The 25,354-nt window shown below is 45.6% G+C and overlaps 2 protein-coding genes across 5 annotated transcripts in view; both read left to right on the forward strand.

Moving 5' to 3' along the window:
* The first annotated feature begins 4 nt into the window (after positions 1 to 4).
* On the forward strand, positions 5 to 16,452 carry gkup (glucuronokinase with putative uridyl pyrophosphorylase). 3 transcript variants are annotated; one of them, XM_085131505.1, is made up of 23 exons: positions 5 to 173; positions 1,198 to 1,304; positions 1,396 to 1,440; positions 1,528 to 1,681; positions 1,768 to 1,839; positions 3,705 to 3,793; positions 4,809 to 4,965; positions 5,140 to 5,217; positions 8,380 to 8,471; positions 8,541 to 8,646; positions 8,719 to 8,798; positions 8,878 to 8,946; positions 10,414 to 10,474; positions 10,559 to 10,575; positions 10,667 to 10,724; positions 11,305 to 11,397; positions 11,479 to 11,539; positions 11,791 to 11,904; positions 13,288 to 13,345; positions 14,038 to 14,106; positions 14,183 to 14,246; positions 14,317 to 14,388; positions 16,259 to 16,452. In XM_085131505.1, exons 1-23 carry the CDS (start codon positions 117 to 119, stop codon positions 16,352 to 16,354), a joined length of 1,869 nt encoding a protein of 622 aa, XP_084987631.1. In that variant the 5' UTR covers positions 5 to 116; the 3' UTR covers positions 16,355 to 16,452. The 3 variants fall into 3 exon arrangements, with proteins under 3 accessions (XP_084987631.1, XP_084987632.1, XP_084987633.1); XM_085131506.1 differs by lacking the exon at positions 14,317 to 14,388; XM_085131507.1 differs by lacking the exons at positions 13,288 to 13,345; positions 14,038 to 14,106; positions 14,183 to 14,246; positions 14,317 to 14,388.
* Positions 16,453 to 16,764: 312 nt separating this feature from the next.
* The window catches only part of ubash3bb (ubiquitin associated and SH3 domain containing Bb), a 55,823-nt gene continuing 47,233 nt past the window's right edge, over positions 16,765 to 25,354 (forward strand). For both annotated transcript variants that reach the window (XM_085131503.1, XM_085131504.1), the window contains exon 1: positions 16,765 to 17,229. In XM_085131503.1, the coding sequence (XP_084987629.1) occupies positions 17,102 to 17,229 (128 nt within the window). In that variant the 5' untranslated portion in view covers positions 16,765 to 17,101. The remainder of the gene's footprint in view (positions 17,230 to 25,354) is intronic.

A 25,354-nucleotide genomic window follows, 5' to 3' on the forward strand; every position in this document is an offset into this window, starting at 1 on the left:
GCCCCGCTCGGAAGTGGGCGTGTTTGTGGACACTAATGTTTAAGCACATAGCGTAGACGTTTCCTACACACACGCGCAGTGTTTAAAGGGTCCAGAGGAGCCCCGGACCGGCTACGATGATCTGTATCCTGCTGGTAGCCGGTCACGGCACCGTGTTAGAGGCCCAGATTAAGGTAAGTCGGTCCAACGCTGCAGCAACAACAGAGCAAAGTTCACGTTAGTTGTGAAGCCGCCGAACTGCCCGAAACAAGCCGACACTGGCGCCGCTTTAACTCTGGCTAGTTTGTACGCCGCTCAGCATGTTTACGAAATATTAACTATGTGATGGGAAATCATTGACGAACCGGCGCGTTTTCAAAACGTCGTTTTCAACGACGTGTCTGCAGCCCCCCCTACAGGCCGTCGCGACGATAACATGGCAGGGTTTTTCTAAAGCGGCGCTGTGCGATCAAGTACTGATGGGACACTCAGCGTTTAAATATATGACCGTCTTTACTGTGAGAGACGCTAACAGAGATGGCTTATTTCACTGGTTTGGCCACTACGCGCCTGTAACTGGTGTTTTCCGGGAAAAAAAGACTTTTCTGTCATAAGGTACAAACTTTTCTGTTCTTTTTTTCAGTGAAGTGTCATTTACATGAAAAATGTATTTTCAAGAGAGATTTTGCAAAGACTGCAGCAGAAATGGCAACAATACGAACACGACAGTTCATTATGGGATCAAAAAGGACTGCAGTGGTTTAATGCAGGCACAACAGTGCTGCTGTCGATTTACCAACACAAGCAAAACGCAGGACGTGAGCTGTGTGCACAGTCCTCGTTTGGTCCTCAGGTATACAAGTCCACAGGTATCCACGTGATTCTTGTGGGCTGAGGGGGGCTCGCAGAGCATCACTGTTTTTCATGTGAAATAAATGAAAGGTGTGAATGAGGAAACATTCAGGTCGTGTGCAGCGCTGTTGGTGTAATCCAAGTTTTAGCTGCTTTCACAAAACCTGTGATGATAGAATTTGTTGAATTGGTTCAATATCCAAGTAAGCCACAGAGCTGTTACCACAGCGTAGGCCATGTTGTTGATGTGTTGCTACAAAGGTGATAATTAGGCCTTTTGACTTGGCCATGTTTCATGCCGATTGGGGGGGGGGGGCTGTTAGCAGGTTGTGGTTTTCGTGTAGTAAATCTTCCTTTTGCTGCCAGAATGATGAGACAGGCCTGTACAGCCACCTGAGCGGCGTACCCAAGGCCTTGCTTCCTGGAATTGGAGGAAAGAAGATCCTTGACTTTTGGTGGGAAACCGTCAACATGTGCGTGAGCGTGATCCACACGTGATCCACACGTGATCCGAGAGCTTTCATGTTCCTCTACATGTCACTGACAGTGTCTCTGTGTCTCCAGGCGCCAGCTGTTCACAGAGGTCTATCTGGTTACCAATGCTGATAAGTGAGTGGCAGTGATTGCACGGATTGGCTGGTGTTTGGAAACTTTGCCATCGTTTTGCTTTTCCTTCCACTCCTGTTCTCTGACCAGGTACAAGCACTACGAGCGCTGGGCCACAGCGTCCGACTTCCCCGTGGAAAATATCATAAATGACGGCAGCACTACGCTGGAGGATCGCCTCGGGGCCGTGGCTGACCTGGAGTTGGTCGTACGCAGCCGGAAGCTGCAGGACGACATTATGGTGGTAATCGCTCTGTCCGTGGCTAATGGACTGAATGACACCGAACAATCCCGAACCTGCTATTCAGCGTTTCTTCTCTGTGTGAGCAGATTGCTGGAGACATGCTGTGTGCAGACCAAAACTTTGACATTGCTCAAGTTATCCGCTTCTTCAGGTCAAAGGTGAGAGTTTCATAGTACAGGTAGATGCTATTTATCTTGTATGAACTGACACCAAGCCTTGTTTTCATGACAGACTGCATATTAAAGACAGTCACAGTGATGCTACCTGTTGGTCGAGCGTGTGGTTATCATCTAACTGTAGCAGATGTTAACGTTTTAACATTTAATGTAGTCAGTGTGAACTTCTGTGAGGTATAGCAGTGGTGTGGTAGGAGAGACTACTGTGGATCAGCATGGCCGACATTGTTTCTTTGACTGACATCAGCTGTTTCCCAGTGTCAGTGGGTGATATTTATCTATCCAAATGTGCAAAGTGATGAAGCACCTGTCAGCTGAGACAAAGGTGAGCACGTTAAACCATATACAGTATTAAATCATGGTAAATGGACTGATTCTTATATAGTGCTTTTCTACTCTCATGGAGTACTCAAAGTACTCAAAGCGCTCTAACACGCCACATTCACCCAGTCACACCCATTCTCACAAGCACTTTATCTATACTTAGTGCTGTCTAACTACATTCACACACATTCATACTCCGATGGATGCATCAGAGAGCAACTTGGGGTTAGTATCTTGCCCAAGGATACTTGACATGCAGACTGGAGGAGCCAGGGATCGAACCTCCAACCTTCCGATCAGTAGGTGACCTGCTCTACCTCCTGAGCTACAGCCACCCCAGTGCTATTTCAGTGCACGCTAGAAGAAACATGCTTGTGTTTTTAAAATCATTTCACAGTGGTATGGCTGCTGTCTTGTTCAGCGCTGCTGTTTAAACTATTTAAAGAGAAACCGCCTTCAATCATGTTATGAATGTTGCTGTTTGTCCACCAGAGGGCAGTCTGCCACTTCCCTGTTGGCAACAAGTAGCCCATTATTTTAAACGTCATTATCAAATGATCTTGATAAGGACTCATAAATAACTCAACTTTAAGGATATCTCTTTATGTTTTATGTGTTTTTAAAAAAATCACATTTAAAATAGTCACCTTTTTTAAATCACCAAATATTGATCATAAAAGTCGTCTATCAGTCCGATCAGTTTGTTTAATGGTTTGTAACACTGACAGCACTCTGACTTTTATTTTCATACAAATCAAACGTTTGTCACAATGAGGTCATTTTTTAAAAAACAAAGGCAGCACGGTGGCGTGGAGGTTGGTACTGCCGCCTTACAGCAGGGGTGTCGAACTCCAGGCCTCAAGTGTCCTCGATCCAACACAGCTCATTTAAACGTGTTGAAGTTCTCCAGAGGCCTGCTAATGAACCAATCGTTTGATTCAGGTGTGTTGACCCATGGTGATATCTAACACCTGTAGGACCCCGGCCCTCGAGGCCTGGAGTGCCCCGGCCCTCGAGGCCTGGAGTGCCCCACCCCTCGAGGCCTGGAGTGCCCCACCCCTGCCTCGCAGCAACAAGGTCCTGGGTTTGACTCCACTGTGTGGGCGGGGCCTTTCTGTTTGGAGCTTGCATGTTTTCCTGTGTCTGTGGGTTCTCTCGGCATCCTCCCACAGTCCAAAGACATGCAGTCAGTGGGGTTAACTGGTGATTGTGAATTTCCCATAAGTGTGACTGGTCATCTGTGTTAGCCCTGCGACAGACTGGTGATCTGTCCAGGGTGTATCCTGCCTCTCGCCTCTGTGGTGGGATGGGCTTCCCCTGTGACCCTGATAAAGATAAGTGGAAGAGATTGGATGGATGGGATGAATTCCACAGAAGGTTACAGTCGTAAGTTGGTTATTAGCTATGATGTGGGCTTAAGAGTTAACAGTTCGTAGCTTTTGTGCAGCAGTTTTGCTAATAAGCCCTTTTTGTGGATTAAGGGTGAATGTGTGTGCTAGCTCACCATGTTGTCTCCACTGCAGCCCGGTGAGCTGATCATATACTACGAGCTGGAAGAAGGAGAGAAGAGCAGCTCCAGAGGCATCGTCGAGGTCTGCCATGATTCCCACAGGTGAGGTCGGTGCTGGAAACATCCCTTATACTGGTCCATGTTGACATGACAGCATCACACAGCAGAGTTGTTGGCTGCACAGCCGAGAAGCAAATCTGTTTGATCACAGTGAACTCCGTGTCCTGCTCAAAAAGCCCGTTTGAGATGATTTGAGCTTTGTTGTGTTTACTGTTGGAAGCAGCGGTCAGAGATAAATACACTGTGGTCGTAAAGGGATGGACACGATTTTTGTGAGCATGTGTGAAATATTTCCTCAGTGTGTTGTAGCTGACAGGAGTGGCAGCCAGTCTTCTGATGCTGCAGACCAGGGCTCTCGAACACCTGCCCTGTTTATGTGGTAGTTAAATGAAAGCAGCAAGTTAAAATCTGTGTTCACATTTGCAGTTTGGCCTTGTTACACAATATTTATCAATAATAATAATAATGATGGATTGCATTTATATAGAGCTTTTCGGGCCCTCAAAGAACTTTACAATTCCACTATTCATTCACTCTCACATTCACACACTGGTGGAGGCAGCTACAGTTGTAGCCACAGCTGCCCTGGGACAGACTGACAGAGGCGAGGCTGCCATATCGCACCATCGGCCCCTCTGGCCAACACCAGTAGGCGGTGGGTGAAGCGTCCTTGCCCAAGGACACAACGAGCGAGACTGTCCGAGCCGGGGCTCGAACCTTCCGGTTACAGGACGAACTGCCAACTCTTTGATCAACCAGTTTGAAAGTTAACAAAACAAACAAAACATTTATGGAAATATTTGTTTTTTGTTTGTTTGTTTTGTTACTCCCTTACATGAGGAGGGTTAGCTAAGTGTGAGACCTGCTGTAGCCATCGGCTTTAACCTTTGACCTGTTGTCCATTCAGAGGCTCTTCTGTGGTTCACTTACTGTTGCTTTCCCATCAGTTCAAAGGAAATACAGACGTACGATTGGCTGTGAAATGTGTTATTAATTATGTTGTGTTAATATTTGCAGTTGAGAGTGGATGCTTTATATGCTGCACTTTCTGAATCAGGGTAACTCGCTTCTTGGAAAAGCCACAGGAAGGGCAGACGGCGTCCCAGCTCGCCAGCGTGGTGTTCTACTGCATCCAGAGGGACACGCTGTCCTACACGTCGGACTTCCTGAGCCAGCAGCCTCAGACCGTGGGCAGGACTTTTGGACAGTTCTGGGTTCGTAAAGCTAAAGCAGCTCACGTGCTTCTGTCCATGCAGGCAGCAGGGACAGTTTTGAACTCAACTGCCTTTTATTCTTGTTGCATTGTTGATCTAAACCCATCAAATCCATCCAACTTTATAACAAGCTAAAAAAAAGTGAAACTTACTTTGATGGCTGTTTCTCCTCAGGAGTGGCTCATCAATGAGAAGCAGCGCCACGTGTTTGGTATGAAGGTTCCTACTGGCTTCCAGCTGATCGGACAAGTGGTTTGTATTCTTACCTCAGCTCCACACTTCCCTCTGCATCAGTGCAGTCAGGCTGGTACTGTTCCCCTGGCAACCGTCAAACCCAGACTTGTCTATTGATGTTTAGTAGTGAGGAAATTTCACAGCTGGATTTGTTACACAGCTGATATCCTATCATGGTCCCACACTGGACTTCAGTGAGCTCCTATGAGCCATTCTTTCACAGATGTACAGACCCTTTCCAAAAAATTAGACTATCATGGAAAAGTTTATTTATTTCCATAATTCCATTCAAAACATTAAACTTTCATAGATTATAGATTCAGGGCCCACAACTTAAACGATTTCAAGTACTTAGTTGTTTATTTGTACATAATTTGGGCTTCCAGCTCATGAAATCCATGAAAACATGATTTTGAAAAATTAGAAACTATAAAGACATCAGCCCAAATTTTACAGGGCATGAATGTTTTAAACTGAGTTTCACACATAACTCATCTACTAACCCAGAGCTTCCCAAAGTGTGGGGGGCGCAGAGCCATGGCAGGGGGGGCGCAGAGCCATGGCAGGGGGGGCGCAGAGCCATGGCAGGGGGGGCGCAGAGCCATGGCAGGGGGGGCGCAGAGCCATGGCAGGGGGGGCGCAGAGCCATGGCAGGGGGGGCGCGGCATGAAAAGGGAAAAAACAAAACGCTTGGACACTGCTAGCACGGGCGCCTACAGAAACACAAAGCAGGAGATGAAGCATCACTGAATATGTTTCCAAACCAACTTCATTCTGAGCCAAAGACGAGAAAATATGGTGAAGCAAATCTGCCCTTTGGTTTCACCTGCACAGGTGCAGAGGTAGGTCTCCCTGCAGGATTGGTTTTCCCTTCGTCAGGAGCAGCGCTGGGTTGTTTAAATCACGACAAACAGGATCCCACATTCTTGATTTTTAGTTCACAAACACTTGTTGTAATGACTAACTACTCCTGTCATGTTGGAGATGTTTGCTCTTTATACAGTAAAGTTACAGGATACAAATAACATCAGGCTGATCCTGCCACGATTTGTTCCCTCGGTTCAAATCACAGACAAACAGGATCCAACATTCTTGATTTGTAGTTCACAAACACTTGTTGTAATGACTAACTACTCCTGTCATGTTGGAGATGTTTGCTCTTTATACAGTAAAGTTACAGGATACAAATAACATCAGGCTGATCCTGACACGATTTGTTTCCTCGGTTCAAATCACAGACAAACAGGATCCCACAGCTGTTTATGTTTTTAACCCCATTTTGCACAGAGAGGCATTTTTTGAAAAATGCATTGATAACAATGTTGAATATTATTACACAGGAAAAAAACCAACTACAGTAGAATAATCACAGCGTGACGCCTCTGCCTTTGTAAATGGAGGGACAGTAACTGTGTGTAAAACCTGCAGACAGTCAGATTAACAGTATTTTGTCTCTATCTGCAGTTCATCTCATGTAAACAATAACGTGGCCACAGCGTGACGTGAAAAAAGGCACATACCTTTGACGTTGCGTGACGAACTCTGTATTCCTCGTCCACACGTAAACACAAAAAAGGAGTTTTAAAAAAATCTCGGTGATTCGAAACGCCGTTTACGTGGACAAAACAGCTGCGTTTTCAAAAATACCCGTGTAGGTGCGGACGTAGCGTAAAAGAGTTAGTAGTTTATTTTATTACTACCTGCAGATTACTTGTATTTGCTTAATTGTTTACTAAATGTTTGAGGTGTGAAATAAACCGCAATGGCGCAAAATATGGGCGTGTGTGGTTGGAGGATGTGTTAGTACCCGCCATAGGATGGGTAAGCCACAAAGGTTTATAGCTAAGGAGGCTGGCTGTTTAGAGTGCTGTGTCAGAGCATATCAATGGAAAGTCTAGTGGAAGGGCAAAATGTGGCAGGAGGAGATGCACCAGCAGAAGAGATGACCGTGGCTTTCAGCGGATTATCAGACAGAAGATTTAAGACTCTGGTAGAGATCCAGAAAGAATGAGGCACGAATCAAAGCTTCAAAACCACTTCTGAGCCTGAGCCAACGTCGGTAGCAACTCAACTGGGCCAAGGAGCAGATGGACTGGACTGTTGGCCAGCGGTCAAAGGTCCTCTTCTCTGATGAAAGTAAAGTGTGCCTTTATTCAGGAATCAAGGTCCAAGTGTTCGGAGGAAGACGGGTGAGGAACAGAACCCAAGCTGTTTGAGGTTCAGTGTCAACCACAGTCAGTCATGATTTGGGGTGCAATGTCCGGTGCAGGTGTTGGTAAACTCTGCCTTCTTAAACCCAAGGTTAAGTCTACCAGAGTGTTTTAGATGACTTTATGACTCCTCCTGCTGAGGATCTGTATGGAGATGCAGATTTCATCTTCCAGCAGGACCTGGCCCCTGCCCATACGCCAGAAGCACCAAAACCTGGTTTGATGGCCATCACAGTGCTCGACTGGCCGGCCAACTCACCAGACCTAAACCCCATTGAGACTCTGTGGGGTATGAAGAGGAAAATGAGGTCCGCCACACCCAACAACGAAGAGCTGACAGCAAGCACCAAGGAAATGAAGGCGCCTTGAGGCGACATTTGTTGTGATTTGGCGCTATATAAATAAAATTGAATTGAAATTGAATTGAATTGAATTGAAATCTGGGCTTCCATAACTACCAGGCAATGCCACGGGCTGATTGCATCAATGCCACGGTGCATCGAGGCAGTGGTTCAGGCGAAGGGATTCCCAACCAAGTATTGAAGATTGACATGTCATTTTGAAAATAGCACATTTTGATTAATTTGATGTGATCCTAATTTCTCTTTTTTCCTGAGAAGTAAATGGTGATGTCTTCACAGTACTCTAAGCTTTTGGAAATGGTCTGTATATAGAAGCAGTGTGCTTGCCTTGGTGTGTGATTTTATGCAGCTGTGCCCATGACAGTGATTCGAACCCCTGGTTTGGACGGGCCAGTCAATATAGCGTACTCTCGAGTACATGAAGCTAGAACTGAGCAGGATGGATCCTCTTTAAGGGAACCATTATTGTCTGGGGTAAAAAGAGTAAAACAAGATTGCATTTATATTTTACATTAATGTAAAATATCTTAAGTACATTTCTGCGTACAGTTACTTCCTTTTCCTGGTTAAATGTCAGTCTAACACCACTTTCTCTCACAACATCTCAGGGACTGTCAGACTACACCAAGTGGCTCGCCCACTACTCCACCAAGCAGCAAGGCAACCCTGCTAAACCTATTACATGCCGGTCATACGCCAGGTAAGAAAACAGACACTCAACTGCCACACTTTGGTATAAAATACTTCCCAAATCTCTGACGACTCCCAGGGTGGGACTAATGGGGAATCCCTCAGATGGCTTCAATGGAAAAACAATCGCCATGACCATCGCTAACTTCTGGGCTGAGGTTACTCTGCTGGAGACCCAGACTTTGGTAATACAAACGAACACATTCTTATAAACTAAAACATCTCCACTCTGTTCTAAAGTATTGTGACCTTTGTAGGTTTTAGTCCCTCATCCACTCAACGACCCCACAGAGTTTGGCAGCCTGCAGGATCTGTTCTGTATCAGCAGGAAGGAAGGGTGTGTATGCAGCCAGCTGACCGAAGGCAGGACGGAGGTGTCATAGTGAGGAAATCTTTGTCTTTATTGCTGATTGCAGGTACCTGGGGGGTCTTCGACTGCTACAGGCGACATGTAAGAAGTTTTACCAGTTCTGCTCCAAACAAAGGTGAGGGTACCTGCTGCTATCAGTCTGTGTGGATCACAGGTGTCCAACTCCAGGCCTTGAGGGCCGGTGTCCTGCAGGTTTTAGACGTGTCCTTGATCCAACACAGCTGATTTAAATGGCTAAATGACCTCCTCAACATGTCCTGCAGTTCTCCAGAGGCCTGCTAATGAACTAATGTGATTCAGGTGTGTTGACCCAGGGTGAGATCTAAAACCTGCAGGACACCGGCCCTCGAGGCCTGGAGCTCGACACCCCTGGTGTAGATGATCTCTGATGTCAGTGTCTGCTGATTCATAAGAGCTAAAACACTTCACAACAAAGCCTGTCTCTTATTGAAAGCAGGTGAAGAATTACCTGCTTTCAATAAGAGCTTGTAGAGAAAATGTAATGAAAAAGTAATTAATAACAAGCTGCTAATGTCAAATCTCACATGCTTACACAGTGGAGACTAGTGGACAGTTGTAACACTTACATCTGAAGGCAATACTCAGGTCTGATGCTCAAGGGGACCTTACTTTTCTTCACAACAATGTTAGGATGTATTTATGTCTCTGTGTGACTGAAAAGCCAGTTTTGCTTGTGTAACTTCTAGAAAGGTTAATAACGAGAAGTCGCAGCTGTTGAGCTGAACCGCAGTTAGCACCAAGGTGTCAACAACGAACCCTGGGACGTGACGTGGCCACAGCCGATGTCAGCATGGGGACAGGAAGGTTGGCTTGGACAAAGCAACCAATGTCAGTCAAAGCTGTGTCACGGCGTGCTAGCCAACCACCCTCTGAATGTAGAACGATTAGTTATACTTCTTTGCTATGTGGACTTATTGGATTTTCATAATTTGTTTAGTGCCGTTGATCGTGTTAGCCATGCAGTCTTGTCTCTCAGATATGACTGAGCTTGTGTAACAGGCTGTAGATTGTGTGGTTAGCCTGTTAGCTGTAACTGAGCAAATGTGTCCAATCATCTTAATATTTGAATGTTTTCAGTCTGTGCGGACTGTCCTTACAAACGTTTGTGAACGAGCGCATCGTTCTGCTGAGTTCACTGATGTGCTGCTATAACACAGCCGTCAGTTTGACAGCATGTTGCTACATCACACATGCTGGTGTTAGCTAACAGTCCATGAATGGACTGATTGAGTTTGTTCAAGCTACTCCTGGAGTCCAAGAATAAACATGGAAGTACAAATACTCACTTACTTTCAGTAATACAGACACAACTGTAGATGGCTGCATGAGTTCACTGTTGAATCTGAGAGTGCTACGGTTGTAGACAGGGCCGTGCAGAGACATTAGAAGGGGTGGGTGCTCAAGCCCCGCCCCCCACATGTGCCTGGTTGTAGATATGTTGGCTGTTTGAGCCACATAACGGAGAGGTTGAAATGCTACCAGAACCCTGTTAGCTGTTCACAGGTTTGATCACACAGACTGGTTTTCAAAGCTCATCCAATGCTCTGCTTCTTCTCTGCAGGATTGCTTTGACAAAGCAGAACTTCACCCTGAAGTACGACACCAACATTCCCCGACAAGTGGTAAGGATCCCTTCAGATACTTGTCAGAGTGTGTTTGCATCTAATTCAGTCTAATGATGATGTCGTATTTGTGTTTGTGTGAAGGGCCTTGCAGGAAGCAGGTGAGTATTTTTGCTTTATTTTGAAACGGCGTGCGATAACTCAGAGGTCATTTTGTGCACTTTGTAATCTACTTGTTTATGATTCTCACAGTGCCATCGTCTCAGCTACTCTGAAGTGTCTCATGAAGTTCTACAACATCACAGATAATGTGAGGACATGTGACCAGTCTACCTACACACATATCTGAAGTACAGGGTGGGCCATTGCTATGGATACAGCGTAATAACATGGGAATGGTTGGTGATACTAACGTCCTGTTTGTGGCACATTAGTATATGTGAGGGGGCAAACTCCTCAAGATGGGTGGTGACCATGGTGGCCATTTAGAAGTCGGCCATCTTGGATACAGCTTTTGTTTTTTCAGTAGGAAGAGAGCCATGTGACACATCAAACTTATTGGTAATGTCACAAGAAAAACAACGGTGTGCTTGGTTTCAACGTAACTTTATTCTTTCATGAGTTATTTACAAGTTTCTGACCACTTATAAAATGTGTTCAATGTGCTGCCCATTGTGTTGGATGGTCAATGCAACCCTCTTCACACACTGATAGCAACATGCAGGAGAAATGCCAGCACAGGCACACATGGACTTCAGTGGAAAGGTGGCGTGTGGACAAAGAAAGGCATCTTTGAGTTCCTGAGTGCAGATCTGGGTCTTCTCTAGAACCGTGCTGCACTGAACGTCGTCCTGAGTCACGTTTGTTTTGGTTTGTTATTAATGCTGCAGGATCTTCCCAAACCAATCAGAGCCAACTTCATCCTCGACGTGGAGACGGACGAGCTGTCCATTACTGCTGGGCTGCAGGACCGAGTTGTACAGGTGAGTCTGATGACCCACGGTGCGTGGACCTGCCTGTCAGTGTTACTGTGAAGTGACAGACGCTACTGTTGTGTGTTGCAGGTGTATGAAGGCTTGGTGTACATGGATTTCAGCAAGGAGCTCATGGAAGAGCACGGCTTCGGTACTAACCGCCCTGTCAGCGCCATAAACGTTATATCCTGTAAAATAAAAGTTGTTGTTACATCGTGTGTCTGTGTGTGTGTGTGTGTGTGTGTGGTATATCCTCATGTGCGTGGTTTCAGGAGACCTTTATAATCTCAGACTTACTGCGTGATGTTAGTTTGCAGTACTCAGTTTTTCTTATCGTTTGGATTTATTGTCATTTGATGCTGAAATTGTCTTCGTGTGTCTGTGTGTGTTTTCCATTATCAGGAACCTACATTCCCATGGACATGAGTGACCTTCCTCCGTTCTGGCTGGCCTACCTGAGCGACCCCAGTGATTCTGGCCGTATCCATAGCAACATCCGGCAGCGCTGGCTCAGTGGTACGTCTCCAAATCAGATGTCTGTGAAGGTTCTCAGTCATCCAGGTCATCGTAGTCAAAGGAGCTTGCAAAGAAAAGCGTCTGGACTTCTGGACTTCTTCCTGAAACTCTGGCTGATTGTGACCCACACCCAGTTCCACACCTTGGCTCAGGCGATTAGAGGATCATCAGGGGGTCCTTTTGTCCCTCGTGGGGGGAAACTCCCACTAGGTTTATATCTGGGACTCCCCACCATTTGACCTTAGAACTGAAGAAGCTTCTGATGAGAGGTGAAACGTCTTCAAGTAACTTAAAGAAGTCCAGACGCTTTTCTTTGCAAGCTCCTTTGACCAAATCAGACGTTGTTCTTCTGAAGGCAGCAGGTGTCGAATGGTGCCGACGTTACAGGTGCTCAGCAGATGAATCCTGCTGATGGTGGTGATCTCGCTGTTTCCTGCTGTACTGCTCTGTAGTCATGTGACGTATTTCATCAGGATGTTTCACCATCAGCTCAGGAGTGAGTCCAGTTAACGTGACCAAAACTAGTGACATTCCCACCACACTCTTATTTTGGAGTAACCCCACTATTTAAACCCATTGCTGCTGTTCGCTGGCAGGAACCATCCTGATACAGTCTGTGTTTTCTACAAATAACCCTCTGAAACCAAAAGCCTCCAAGCTCAGGTCCAGGTGATCTCTGTAGGGCAGGAACTCAGCTCCAGCTCTAAACACTGTTTCAGACAACAAATGGCTCAGTGTGATGTCATAGAGAGGTGATGTCTCTAATATGTTCATCTCAGACAATAGAAGCCGAACATACCTGCTGCTTAATGTTTGTGCCAATCAGAGTTGGGTTAAGGGGACCAATCAGATTCCACTTTCCACTGTACAGAAAGTGGCTGTAGTTGAATTGCAGGCACAGCAGGGGATCCTCACAGGATCATCCCCAACGAGCAGAAGTGAACAGAGGTGAACGGTGGAGTAACTAACAAGTCTAGTCATCTGTTTTATCAGACGGCATCAGTAACGTGTCGAAAATGAAATGAAGCCTCAGCTGTATCAGCTGTGCTCGCTATGTTTAGGCCTCCGTGTCCAAACTGTCGCTCGATGTTGGAAGCAGAAGTCCATCAGCACATGTGAGCTGCTCCTACAAACGCTCTGCTCACCTCACAGACAGGATCTTTTAAAAGACGATGGATTGTGTCCGTGGTCTGAACAATAACATGTTAAAAATGACCAGAATAAAACATTTGAGCAGCATGAGACCTCGTCAGTCAGACAGAGATGAAGTCTGTGTCCCAGTATGAGGTAAATGGGATTGTTTTAAACTGAAAGTGTGTTTGCCAGAACACACAAACGCACACCGGTCCATGCTTTAGACTGCTTCTGTGTGTCGTCCTGCAGGGGAGCTGCTGGTCTGTGACGCCATGAGGAGATTTGCTGAGCTGACTGATCAGGCCAGGTCAGTTTACAGTCTGTTACTCTGTTACTCCTGTTTTCATGCGTCCCTGTTCAAATTCAACGACTTGAACTGACTCATGAAAGTCGCAGGTTACTAAATGTGTCCTCTGGGGTGTCATTGGCTCTTTGAGAGGCACCGCTGTCGCTTAGCAACACGTCACGTTGGGGTCATTGCACATCTTACACTGAATACATTTCTCTAAAGTAATGCAGTATGTTACTTAATTACTCCCAGGAGAAAGTAACTTGTTACATTATTTTTGTGTTTCTCTGTAAAATGTCTCAGAATTTTCAGTCAGCAGGACACACACACAGACACACACACACGGGGACACACACGGACACACACATGCACAGACACACACACGCACACACACAGACACACACACACGGGGACACACACGGACACACACATGCACGGGCACACATGCGCACACACACGGACACACAGTCTTTCTCTTACCTGTGTGTTCGTAGCCAAACACTCACAGCATGAAGATGAGAACCAGCACATACAGGGGTCAGAGCGGTTGCCATGGTGATCCTCAGTGTGTCACATGTGGACGTTCGTGGTCTGGCTGTGCCACGTGTTGAGGCTTTATTTCCTCCACCGCTGGCGGCACAAACGTGCCAGCGTGTGGCGTTCACAGCGTTCTAATATGAAGTTTGGTGTCACGTGACTTCCTCCCTCAGGACGGCTTTCCGGGACAAAGACTGGCGCCACCTGGTTCAACTGATGGACCAGAACTTTGAGCTGCGCCGGTAAACGACACGTTTTGATTTGAGACGCGTTCTGCGCTCGCTGCATCCAGAGCTAACGTTGGCGCTCTGTCCACAGGTCCATTTACACCGACGACTGTCTCGGCCCCGGGAACCTCAGGATGGTTGAGCTGGCGAGGCAGGTGGGTGGAGTTTAAAGACCTGCTGCATCAGGCTGTTTCTGTGTCTTAAAGTCTGCGCTGGTTCTTGCAGTTTGGATCGGCAGTGAAGTTACCCGGCAGTGGGGGGGCGGTGGTGGGTCTGTGCCTGGACCAGGCGAGGCTGGTAAGAGTGCGCTGTGGGGGGGTCTCTGTGGGACTCTGAACCTCTTAAATCTTACACGTGACAAATGGCTCCCTCGTAAATAACAAAAACAGTTGAACCAGGCAGGGATGGCTCAGTGGTGGCCCCATGATCGGACGGTCGGGGTTCGAGTCCCCTGAACAGCTGAGGGACCCCTGAGCACAGGTAGCGTCCCTACACACTGCTGCCCAGCACCCAATGGCTGCCCGCGGCTTCAAAGAGGAGTTTCCCCACGGGATCAATAAAATATACATTATCATTATTATGATTATTAACCTCAATATAACCAAACTAAACGCAGTTCAACCCAGAACTGTAAATGTGATGGTGACGCCCACCGATGATAACTCTGGCCTGGAGCTTTGCATTGATCTCGGTGTTTCATCGTCCTAATTATTTAACTCGCTGCACAGAACGTTGGTCGCTTCGGCTCCAGTGGAGCGCTAACTCGCTAACTCGCTAACACAAATCCAGAGCTACATGTTGTTCCACATGTGGAGCTCTGTGACTGTGCTGAGGCGACTCCACCAAAACTATGGAAAATACTGACTCTAAGCTGAAGTGCACCTTTAAAATAGATTTACTCAAAGGTTGGAGGCCAATAGGAAAGTTTATAGATGGTGTGATCAGAGAATGAGCTGTGGTTAGAGCCACGAGTCTCTGAGGTTCTCAGTAAATCATGGGTATCATCTGCTCTTAGTGGATGTGAGGTTTGCTTTGCTGAAACCTTCCCCGCTCGTTTCTTCTGTTTCCAGCTAAATCATGTAGAGACTGTTTTCTTTTCCAAATATTTAGAAACGATCCATCTACAGCAGCTCTAAATGAGCTGAGCTCAAAACAAACAAGAAAACAAACACAGACATTTCCTAAAGTATCCTGTTAGTTTCTTTACAGATATTGCGTTGCACTGTTAACTGAAGCCTCTCATTGACCAAACACACACACTGGTGCTCTCTGTGCACACGTGGCAGCACTGCTGCTGTTGTGTGTTCATGTTTAACAAAACAAACTGCAGACATGAGTGTGAGTCTGTCACTGAGCACAGCTGCAGCGTGTTGGTGCTCTCTGATCATATCGCCTTCATATTGGCTCCTGCCAGTGACCTTGACCTCGAGGTCGGAGGTCAGTGTTTCTGAAAAACACCATCAGATTTACACCATCAGTGCGTCTACTGGGAGGCTGAGACACTGGCAGCAAACCAGTATCTTCCCTAAGACGACAACCCAGAGCTCCCAGATGTGGGAGGAGATCCTCCAGGATCAGGCGTGTGGCGAGCACGCGGAGGTCACACAAACTGCTGCGCGTCATTCGGAGTCGCTGCATTTCAGTCAAACAAACTCGTCTCCAGCATCGTTTTCAGAGTTTCTTTATTCAGTCTGCAGATGATTTTCATTCCCATCCTTCATTCCACATGGTGACCAGTCTGTGTCAGTCTACAATAGAATAGAATAGAATAGAATAGAATAGAATAATCCTTTAAGTGTCCCACAAGGGGGAAATTTGGCTGTAACAGCAGCAGGAAAGACCTCTACAAACAAACAGTACATCATCAACAGCAACAGGACTGATTATAAAATGAGAACAAGTCTGTCTGGTTTCTGCGATATTTTATCCGATCAGTTAATGAACAGCAGGGTTTGAGGGATTGTTACGCTGCATGGCAGCGTGTGTACTCCCGACGAGTTATGGGTTTTTGGAAAACCCCAAATGTAACATTTCTACAGTGACTGTATGTTTCTCGCCCCGGCCCCCAGCCTCCTCCTCTGGTGGGAGACGGAGGAGCCTCTCAGGTCACTCTGGGGTCTGTGTATGTGGAGCCTCCCTCTGATGCAGTCTGTGTTTGGCCCGCTAGGTGGAGATGAGGCGAGCTTTCCAGGAGGCAGGCTGTGTGTTCTGTGTCATCTCACCATATAACCCATCTGCCAGCGCTGTCGGTGGCCAACACTAACCTCACAGTCTCCACACGACTCGGTCGCTCAGCTGGGGCCCATTCACGGCCGTGGCACAGCGCACGTGTCCGAAAGACTCCGGTGTGGTTTCAAAGACTGAAATCACTACAGTGGAGAACAAAGCTTAGATGGCATTTATGCATTTTAATAATTATGTTTCATAGAATTCAAAATGTGCCAGAAGTGCAATAAAAATACTTTTCAGCGGCCTAATGTATCCATGTTTGTTCCTCACAGAGCGACTGTAATACTGAAAGTGTTCGTAATAATGAGACAAAATAAAGCGACACTGAAAGAACCAACAGTTAGTATCGAGTGTTAAAATGTGTCTGATTGTTTTCAGTGCTTTACAAAACAATCATTTTATAGGAAACTGTGTCTGTGCGTGTCGGTGCCGCCCAGCACCGACGGCCCCGCTGCTGCTTTATGCGCAGCAGTGGGAACATGACGCACTGCTGTCCTACATATGATCGTTGTGTGTAATCCAAGTGTATTTTTACACATAATAAAGGCAGCTTTCACAGCGGGTCGTGTCTGTTTCACGCTAAAGCCGCCAGTGTCGGTGCTGCGCTGCGCCGCTTCCTCCAGTGGGCGGAGTAGCGGGCTCTGCCTGGCCGCACAGCGCTGCGCTCTCTGCCGCGCAGTTGCCGTGATCTCTTCACTCATGCGGACCCAGCTGAAGCTCGTGGACTAGCCGGGGGTAAAGTGGACTGAGTCAGACTGCAGTGGGCTGAGGCCGGTTGAACATGGCTGCGAAGGAAGACCTCTACAGCAAAATCCTCCCTCGGAGGCTCCGGCAGAACCGAGCGGGCTCGATGAAATGCAGCTCCAGCCTGGACGTGCTGCTGTCCATGGGCTTCCCCAAGCCGAGGGCGTAAGTAGCCCGTGTATGTGCGTGCGCGCGGGTACGTGTTTGCATGTTTGTGTGTCCGCTGGAGGATTACACGAGAGTCACCGCGGGCGGTCCACGGAGCCGTGAGCACCGTGACGGTGAGCGGGCGGACGGGTCAAACGGCATCAGCGCTCTCCCCGCACAGCCTCGCTCACAGCGGCTAGCTGCGCTCCCGTCTCCCGTGCATGTGTGAAATTTTACATAAATATAAATATAATGTCCACGGAGCGTGGGTGAGCGAATCATAATGAACAGGTTAGCGTGAAGATGAAGGTGGTGTTTAAGTCGTAGCTGTGCTCGGATGGAGCGACACAAAGTAACGACATTAGAAGCTGAATTATTTCTGAGGTTTAATATGGTCACTTCCGGTCATGTTTCATATGTCAACTGTTCACAAAACTGGAGTCATGGCTGTGTGTGTGTGTGTGTGTGTGTGTGTGTGTGTCCTCACTGAATGGAGGGACTGTCTTTGACTTGGCCGGATCGACGGGTTCACATCTGTCCGGTCGGCTGCAGGCACTCACTGTAAACACAACCCTACTGTGTGCTGAACATCACCACAGAAAGCAGCCTCAGACCTGAGAGAGGCTGAGGAGTCACTGCCACCTCACATATTTACAAACATAAACCAGCAGGTTTTAGTTGCAGAGCTCTAAACAAGCAGATCGTGGTTAAAGGAAACACAATAAGACGCCATGTTTGATCTGAGCAAACACAAAGATATGTGAGTGGATTTCTGATAGAATATAAATAAGAATTAAATAAACAGAGCAGGAACCCCGAGTCAAACTGTGAGGTCCTAAAGCATTACTGACTGAACAGCGTCTGTGTCAGTGGTGTGGGCACAGTCTGTATATAACAGTCTGTATATGACAGTCTGTATATGACAGTCTGTATGTGACAGTCTGTATGTAACAGTCTGTATGTAACAGTCTGTATGTAACAGTACGTCACACATACAGTAGACCGGGGCTTAAACGATGCCTCCTGTCAGCAGCTCTGATAAACTGGATGTAGTCGCTGTTTGATTTGTGAAGCATCGATCTGAGTGTTTTTACACCGACGTCTCAGCTTTTTTGAAACCAGACATGAAGAGTGAGGCGGCTGCCTGTGAAACCAAAGAGCAGCCTGTCAGGTTATCGTCCCGTTTCACACTAACAGAAGATCGTGATGCATCAATGAGACATGAAGCTGCTAACTAGTCTAGTCAAGCTGTTTGCACAAGCAAAGCTTTACTGGAGGAGTCGGCCCTGCCAGCATCGAGGGAAACTGGGTTTAAGTAGTTAATGGTTTGTTCTTCAGACGTGGAAGCCTTGTCCATGTTTGCCCTGAAAGCGTCATGATCTGTCATGGTCTGTCCGATGTTAGCTGGGAGGGAAGCTCTTGACTGAACATAATGCAGAACAGACTGAGATCATTTAGATTGTCCCAACAATCTCAGCACCTCACTCTGAATCAGCTGGTGTAGTTACGGTGATCGCCACCCACTGTGATTTATCCACACCGCCGTGCGTATCAGCAGGTTTTAGTATTTGACTGGACTGTCCTCAAAGATCTGGTGTGGGCGTGGACGCCCCGGTCGTCAGCTGACTTGGTTACATGCGCTGATGTTGGTTCGCTGAATTATTTGTGCAGTTTTCTGCAGAACAGGCAGAAAGCTCAACACTTCTGTATCGTCCTGTTTTACAGTGGATACAGCGAACACGTTAGCTAGACTTCAACATGTGTTCAGCACTGAACTGGAAACCTCAGCAGCTCTAGTTTGGCCTCTGGGGTCAGAACTGATCTGTCCACTCAAATATACCAGCAGATATTGGGGAGTGATGACTGAATATCCTGCAGGAGCCCGTGGGTGGGTGTTGGGCTTGGCAGCAGCAGCGACATGTCAGAGGAAAAGGTGGAAGTTCACTGCGGGCGCAGGCCGCCGCATCAGAGCACTGTGTTTGGTTTGTGACGCGAGGAGACAGAAGCGTGCAGCGCTCGCAGGCTTTGTTCCGTTTCTAGTGCATTTGTACGTCTGCCGGCTCACACGGCGGGCGTCCTGCAGCTGGGCCGTTATTGCACAGCTGGTTTCTGACAATGTTTTAGAAACAGCTGCCTGATGCAGCCCAAAATAATGATTGTGTGGTCAGAGAACCACGACAGCTGAGCTGGAGGGCTCAGAGGGCTGTAGTCTGGACATAAGGAGCATTGTACTGATTACAACACATTTATGGATGCACTCGTCTTCAACTTCTAGGATAATATTGATGCTGATATTAAAAGACGCCGGTGCTAATGGCGTGCCAGTGGTTTCATCACCGTTTATCTGATGTGTTGTTGTTCGTGGTTACTTCCCTCTGAGGAAACAGAGACTGCTGAATGGGCCGTGGTCTGAAAAAGCACCACACTCCTACATATAACAGTGTCAGGGGCAGCAACGGATTTCTATTGTAATCTGTTCGTTGTTTTATCTTTAAAATGTTAGAAAACAGAAAATATTCTCCATTTTTCTTGTCATCTTCACATTCCTTGTTTCGTTCCACATCTACCAACATTTGCAGTTTAGTGTCGGGGAGGTTTGTGATGTCTGGAAAAGCAGAAACTGAAACTGAATTAATCTTCATACTTTAAACCAACAAAGGCAGCAAATGTTTGCTTTCCTGTTTGTTTCCTTGTCAGTTAAATAACGTCGCTCGTGCTTTTTCACGTACACGATGAAGCGGTAACTGTCAGCTGACTGGTTCTTTCCCGTGTCACATGATCATCACTTTGAATGCTCCATGAATCATGGCCGTGTGTTTTCATTAACACACCTTACTTCCTGTTTAACATTTTCCAAACGGTGACCTCTGAGAGCTGAGCTGCTCCAAACAGCAGAAATCATCTTAATCTACATTACGGAGCAAACCTCACAGTGCTCCAGCTCTGAGAGGGTTCGTCCAGGCACATGTCTGTGTGTGTCAGAGGAAGTGTGCTGTGGTTTGATGAATGGACACAGAAAACAATGGCAGGCCCTGCAGGCAAGCCAGCGCTGGTGTAGCACCCACTATCACAGCCCGGTGATATCAGCCTGTGACTCCTTCGCCTTTATATGGTCGCCTGCTGATCCCTCATCTCGCTTTTGTTGAGATTCAATCCATCTGCTGTGGCTGCACAGTAGGGCTGCCACAATTAGTCGACTATCAAAATCGGCGACGACTGATTTAATAGTCGACGCGTCGTTTGAAGCTTTGTAAGATCACAAAAGACGCAGGAATAAGTGGTAGGATTTAAGAGTGTAATAACGGACTGAAACAGAAGATGGCAGCACTGCATGTACAAGGATGCCAGCTGCCGTTAAACCCCGAAGAAGAAGAAGAAGCTGTGTCCCAGAATTCATAGCGCAGCCCAGCTCAGTTTCCAACAATGGCAGCAGCTAGTTAGTTTTAATATTACTCTTATTATTCTTTCTGGTCACAAAATAAACGTTTAACATATTTTCAGGCGAGAATGTAGCTGTGTAAACCTCAAATATCTGCTCAGTTTATCAAGACACCACATATTTTCAAAAGCGCTCCGACGTTTTCGGAGACGTCTGTTACCCACTAGCTCGATAGCTAGCCGGGGGCTAGGCTCACTAGAGCTGTGAGAACACCGGACTCCCGGCTAATCGTTTTCAAACCCACCGCCGTCTTTCGCTACTCAGGTTAAACATGATATATAAGTCACTTAGATAACTTAAAATGTTATTGTTTGGCTTTTTTCAGTGTTTTATTTGTTCCTGAGTAAATCGGTTTGGCTGAGATTAAAGTTATAGTTTTTACACAGCTGAATAAACGTCAAGCAGACAGCTGATTATCAGAAGTGTGAGATGCTCGAGAATTTACTCCGGTGTCCTGTTATATTTTAGATAGCAAGGAGTTTATTAAACTTCACCCAAACAATCTGCAAATTTCATTAAAATTTAATAAACTATCATCTTGTCTTTATTGTTAGTTAGCACCTTAAACACTTAAAGCTGTAAGCTAATGATAGTTATATAAGAGCAGATGCTGCTGGTGCAATAAGCTGTAGTTTTACGTCCAATGGATGATGATCTGATTAGTCGACTATCAAAATAATGGTTTGTGGCAGCCCTACTGCGCAGTAGAGAGGAGGTTATAGTTTGTATTGCAGTACTGGACATTGATCCTTTGCTTTAGCAGCTGACAGAAATCAGCACGAAAGTCATCACGACTACTTTGTGTGACTGTGAAGTTATTTTGATTTAATAAGTCTGTCATTATTATAAAATGTAATCACAATATCCCGACACAATCAACTCATTATTCCAACATAATTTCATCACTTCATTCAAAAGGTACTTTAATATTTCCATGCCAGCTAAATTACAAAATGCAGTTATTTCATTTGTTGTTTTATTAGCTCACTTTCTCGTGATATTTAAAAGCACAGCACTATCATTAATGTCAGCGAGGTCCCTCGCTACTGCCTCGCGTCTAATTTTAAGGCTGTGACAGTAAATGTAAATCTGTCATCGATCATAAATGACAGAAACGTAAAGAAAAACAACTCATCCTAACCTATAACATCATGTTAACATATTCTGTTCTCAGACATGTGAAGCTAGAGACACCGGCAACCATAGTCAATTGTCTTCCAGGGGCCAGAGCAGGCGACATTGAAGGAAATTTAAAACTGCTGGCTAAGGGTAAACGTAAATTCAGTAAAATCATAATTCACGTCGGCAGTAATGACACCCGGTTACGCCAATCGGAGGTCACTAAAATCAATATTGAATCGGTGTGCAACTTTGCCAAAACAATGTCGGACTCTGTAGTTTTCTCTGGTCCCCTCCCCAATCAGACCAGGAGTGACATGTTTAGCCGCATGTTCTCCTTAAATTGCTGTCTGTCTGAGTGGTGTCCCAGAAATGATGTGGGCTTCATAGATAATTGGCAAACCTTCTGGAGGAAACCTGGTCTTGTTAGGAGAGACAGCATCCATCCCACTTTGGATGGAGCAGCTCTCATTTCTAGAAATATGGACAAATTTATTAAACCCCTCAAAACATGACTATCCAGAGTTGGGACCAGGAAGCAGAGTTGCAGTCTTACACGCCTCTCTGCAGCTTCTCTCCTCCTGCTACCCCCCAAAAACCCATCTCCATAGAGACTGTGTCAGCTTCCAAAAAGACAAAAAACTAACTAAAAACCAGCAACAAACAACTTAAACATAAACAATTACAAAGAAAGAACAATACAGTATCCACATCTGAACCAAAGAGTAAAACAGTGAAATGTGGATTATTAAATATTAGGTCTCTCTCCTCCAAGTCTCTGTTAGTACATGACTTAATAATTGATCAACAAATTGATTTACTCTGCCTTACAGAAACCTGGTTGCAGCAGGATGATTATGTTAGTTTAAATGAATCAACACCCCCGAGTCATTCTAACTACCAGAAACCTCGAAGCACAGGTCGAGGGGGAGGTGTGGCAGCAATTTTTCACACCAGTCTATTAATTAATGAAAGACCAAGACAGACTTTTAATTCATTTGAAAGCCTGATGCTTAGCATTGTCCACCCCAGCTGTGAAACTCAGAAACCAGTCTTACTTGTTATCATCTATCGTCCACCTGGGCCTTACACAGAGTTTCTGTCTGATTTCTCAGACTTTATATCTAATTTAGTTCTGAGCTCAGATAAAATAATTATTGTGGGTGATTTTAACATCCATGTTGATGCTAAAAATGACAGCCTCAACATGGCATTTAATCTGTTGTTAGACTCAATTGGTTTCTCTCAAAATGTAAAAGAACCCACCCACCACTTTAATCACACTCTAGATCTTGTTTTAACATATGGCATAGAAACTGAACATTTAACAGTGTTTCCTGAAAACCCTCTCCTGTCTGATCATTTCTTGATAACATTTACATTTACAATAATTGATTACGCAGCAGTGGAGAGTGGACTTTATCACAGTAGATGTCTTTCTGAAAGCGCTGTAACTAAGTTTAAGAATATAATCCAGCCACTGTTATCATCGTCAATGCCCTGTACCAACACAGAGCAGAGCAGCTATCTGAACGCTACCCCAACAGAGGTCGATTATCTTGTTAATAATTTCACCTCCTCACTACGTACGACTCTGGATACTGTAGCTCCAGTGAAAACTAAGGTCTCTAATCAGAAGTACCTGACCCCGTGGTATAATTCTCAAACACGTAGCCTAAAGCAGATGACTCGTAATCTGGAGAGGAAATGGCGTGTCACAAATTTAGAGGATCATCATTTAGCCTGGAGAAATAGTTTGTTGCTTTATAAGAAAGCCCTCCGCAAAGCCAGAACAGCTTACTACTCATCACTGATTGAAGAAAATAAGAACAACCCCAGGTTTCTCTTCAGCACTGTAGCCAGGCTGACAAAAAGTCAGAGCTCTTTTGAGCCAACCATCCCTTTAACGTTAACTAGTGATGACTTCATGAACTTCTTCACAAATAAAATTTTTATCATTAGAGAAAAAATTACCAATAATCATCCCACAGATGTAATATTATCTACAGCTACTCTTAGTACCATTGATGTTAAGTTAGACTCTTTTTCTCCAATCGATCTTTCTGAGTTAACTTCAATAATTACTTCCTCCAAACCATCAACATGTCTTTTAGACCCCATTCCTACAAAACTGCTCAAAGAAGTCCTGCCATTGATTCATTCTTCGATCTTATATATGATCAACCTATCTCTAATAATCAGCTATGTACCACAGGCCTTCAAGGTGGCTGCAGTTAAACCTTTACTCAAAAAGCATCTCTAGACCCAGCAGTCTTAGCTAATTATAGGCCAATCTCCAACCTTCCTTTCATATCAAAAATCCTTGAAAGAGTAGTTGTCAAACAGCTAACAGATCATCTGCAGAGGAATGGTTTATTTGAAGAGTTTCAGTCAGGTTTCAGAGTTCATCACAGCACAGAAACAGCTTTAGTGAAGGTTACAAATGATCTTCTTATGGCCTCTGACAGTGGACTCATCTCTGTGCTTGTCCTTCTTGACCTTAGTGCAGCATTCGATACTGTCGACCATAATATCCTATTAGAGCGATTAGAACATGCTGTAGGTATTACAGGTATTGCACTGCAGTGGTTTGTATCATATCTATCTAATAGACTCCAATTTGTGCATGTAAATGGAGAGTCCTCTTCACACACTGAGGTTAATTATGGAGTTCCACAGGGTTCGGTGCTAGGACCAATTCTGTTTACATTATACATGCTTCCCTTAGGCAGCATCATTAGAAGACATAGCATACATTTTCACTGCTATGCAGATGACACCCAGCTCTATCTGTCCATGAAGCCAGATAACACACACCAATTAGTTAAACTGCAGGAATGTCTTAAAGACATAAAGACTTGGATGGCCACTAACTTTCTGCTTCTTAACTCAGATAAAACTGAGGTCATTGTACTCGGCGCTGAAAAGCTTAGAAATATGGTATCTAAGCAGATTCTTACTCTGGATGGCATTACCTTGGCCTCCAGTAACACTGTGAGGAACCTTGGAGTCATTTTTGACCAGGATATGTCCTTCAACGCACATATTAAACAAATATGTAAGACTGTGTTCTTCCATTTGCGCAACATCTCTAAAATTAGAAATATCCTGTCTCAGAGTGACGCTGAAAAACTAGTTCATGCATTTAGTACTTCCAGGCTGGACTACTGCAATTCATTATTATCAGGATGTCCAAAAAACTCACTGAAAAGCCTTCAGTTAATCCAAAATGCTGCAGCAAGAGTACTGACAGGGACTAGAAAGAGAGAGCATATTTCTCCTGTTTTGGCTTCCCTTCATTGGCTTCCTGTTAAATCCAGAATTGAATTCAAAATCCTGCTCCTCACATACAAGGTCTTAAATAATCAGGCCCCATCTTATCTTAATGACCTTGTAGTACCATATCACCCTATTAGAGCACTTCGCTCCCGCTCTGCAGGCCTACTTGTTGTTCCTAGAGTATTTAAAAGTAGAATGGGAGGCAGAGCCTTCAGTTTTCAGGCCCCTCTTCTGTGGAACCAGCTTCCAGTTTGGATTCGGGAGACAGACACTATCTCTACTTTTAAGATTAGGCTTCAAACTTTC

The sequence above is a fragment of the Neolamprologus multifasciatus genome, chromosome 14 (assembly GCF_963576455.1).
Source record: "Neolamprologus multifasciatus chromosome 14, fNeoMul1.2, whole genome shotgun sequence".
Lineage (NCBI taxonomy): Eukaryota > Metazoa > Chordata > Actinopteri > Cichliformes > Cichlidae > Neolamprologus > Neolamprologus multifasciatus.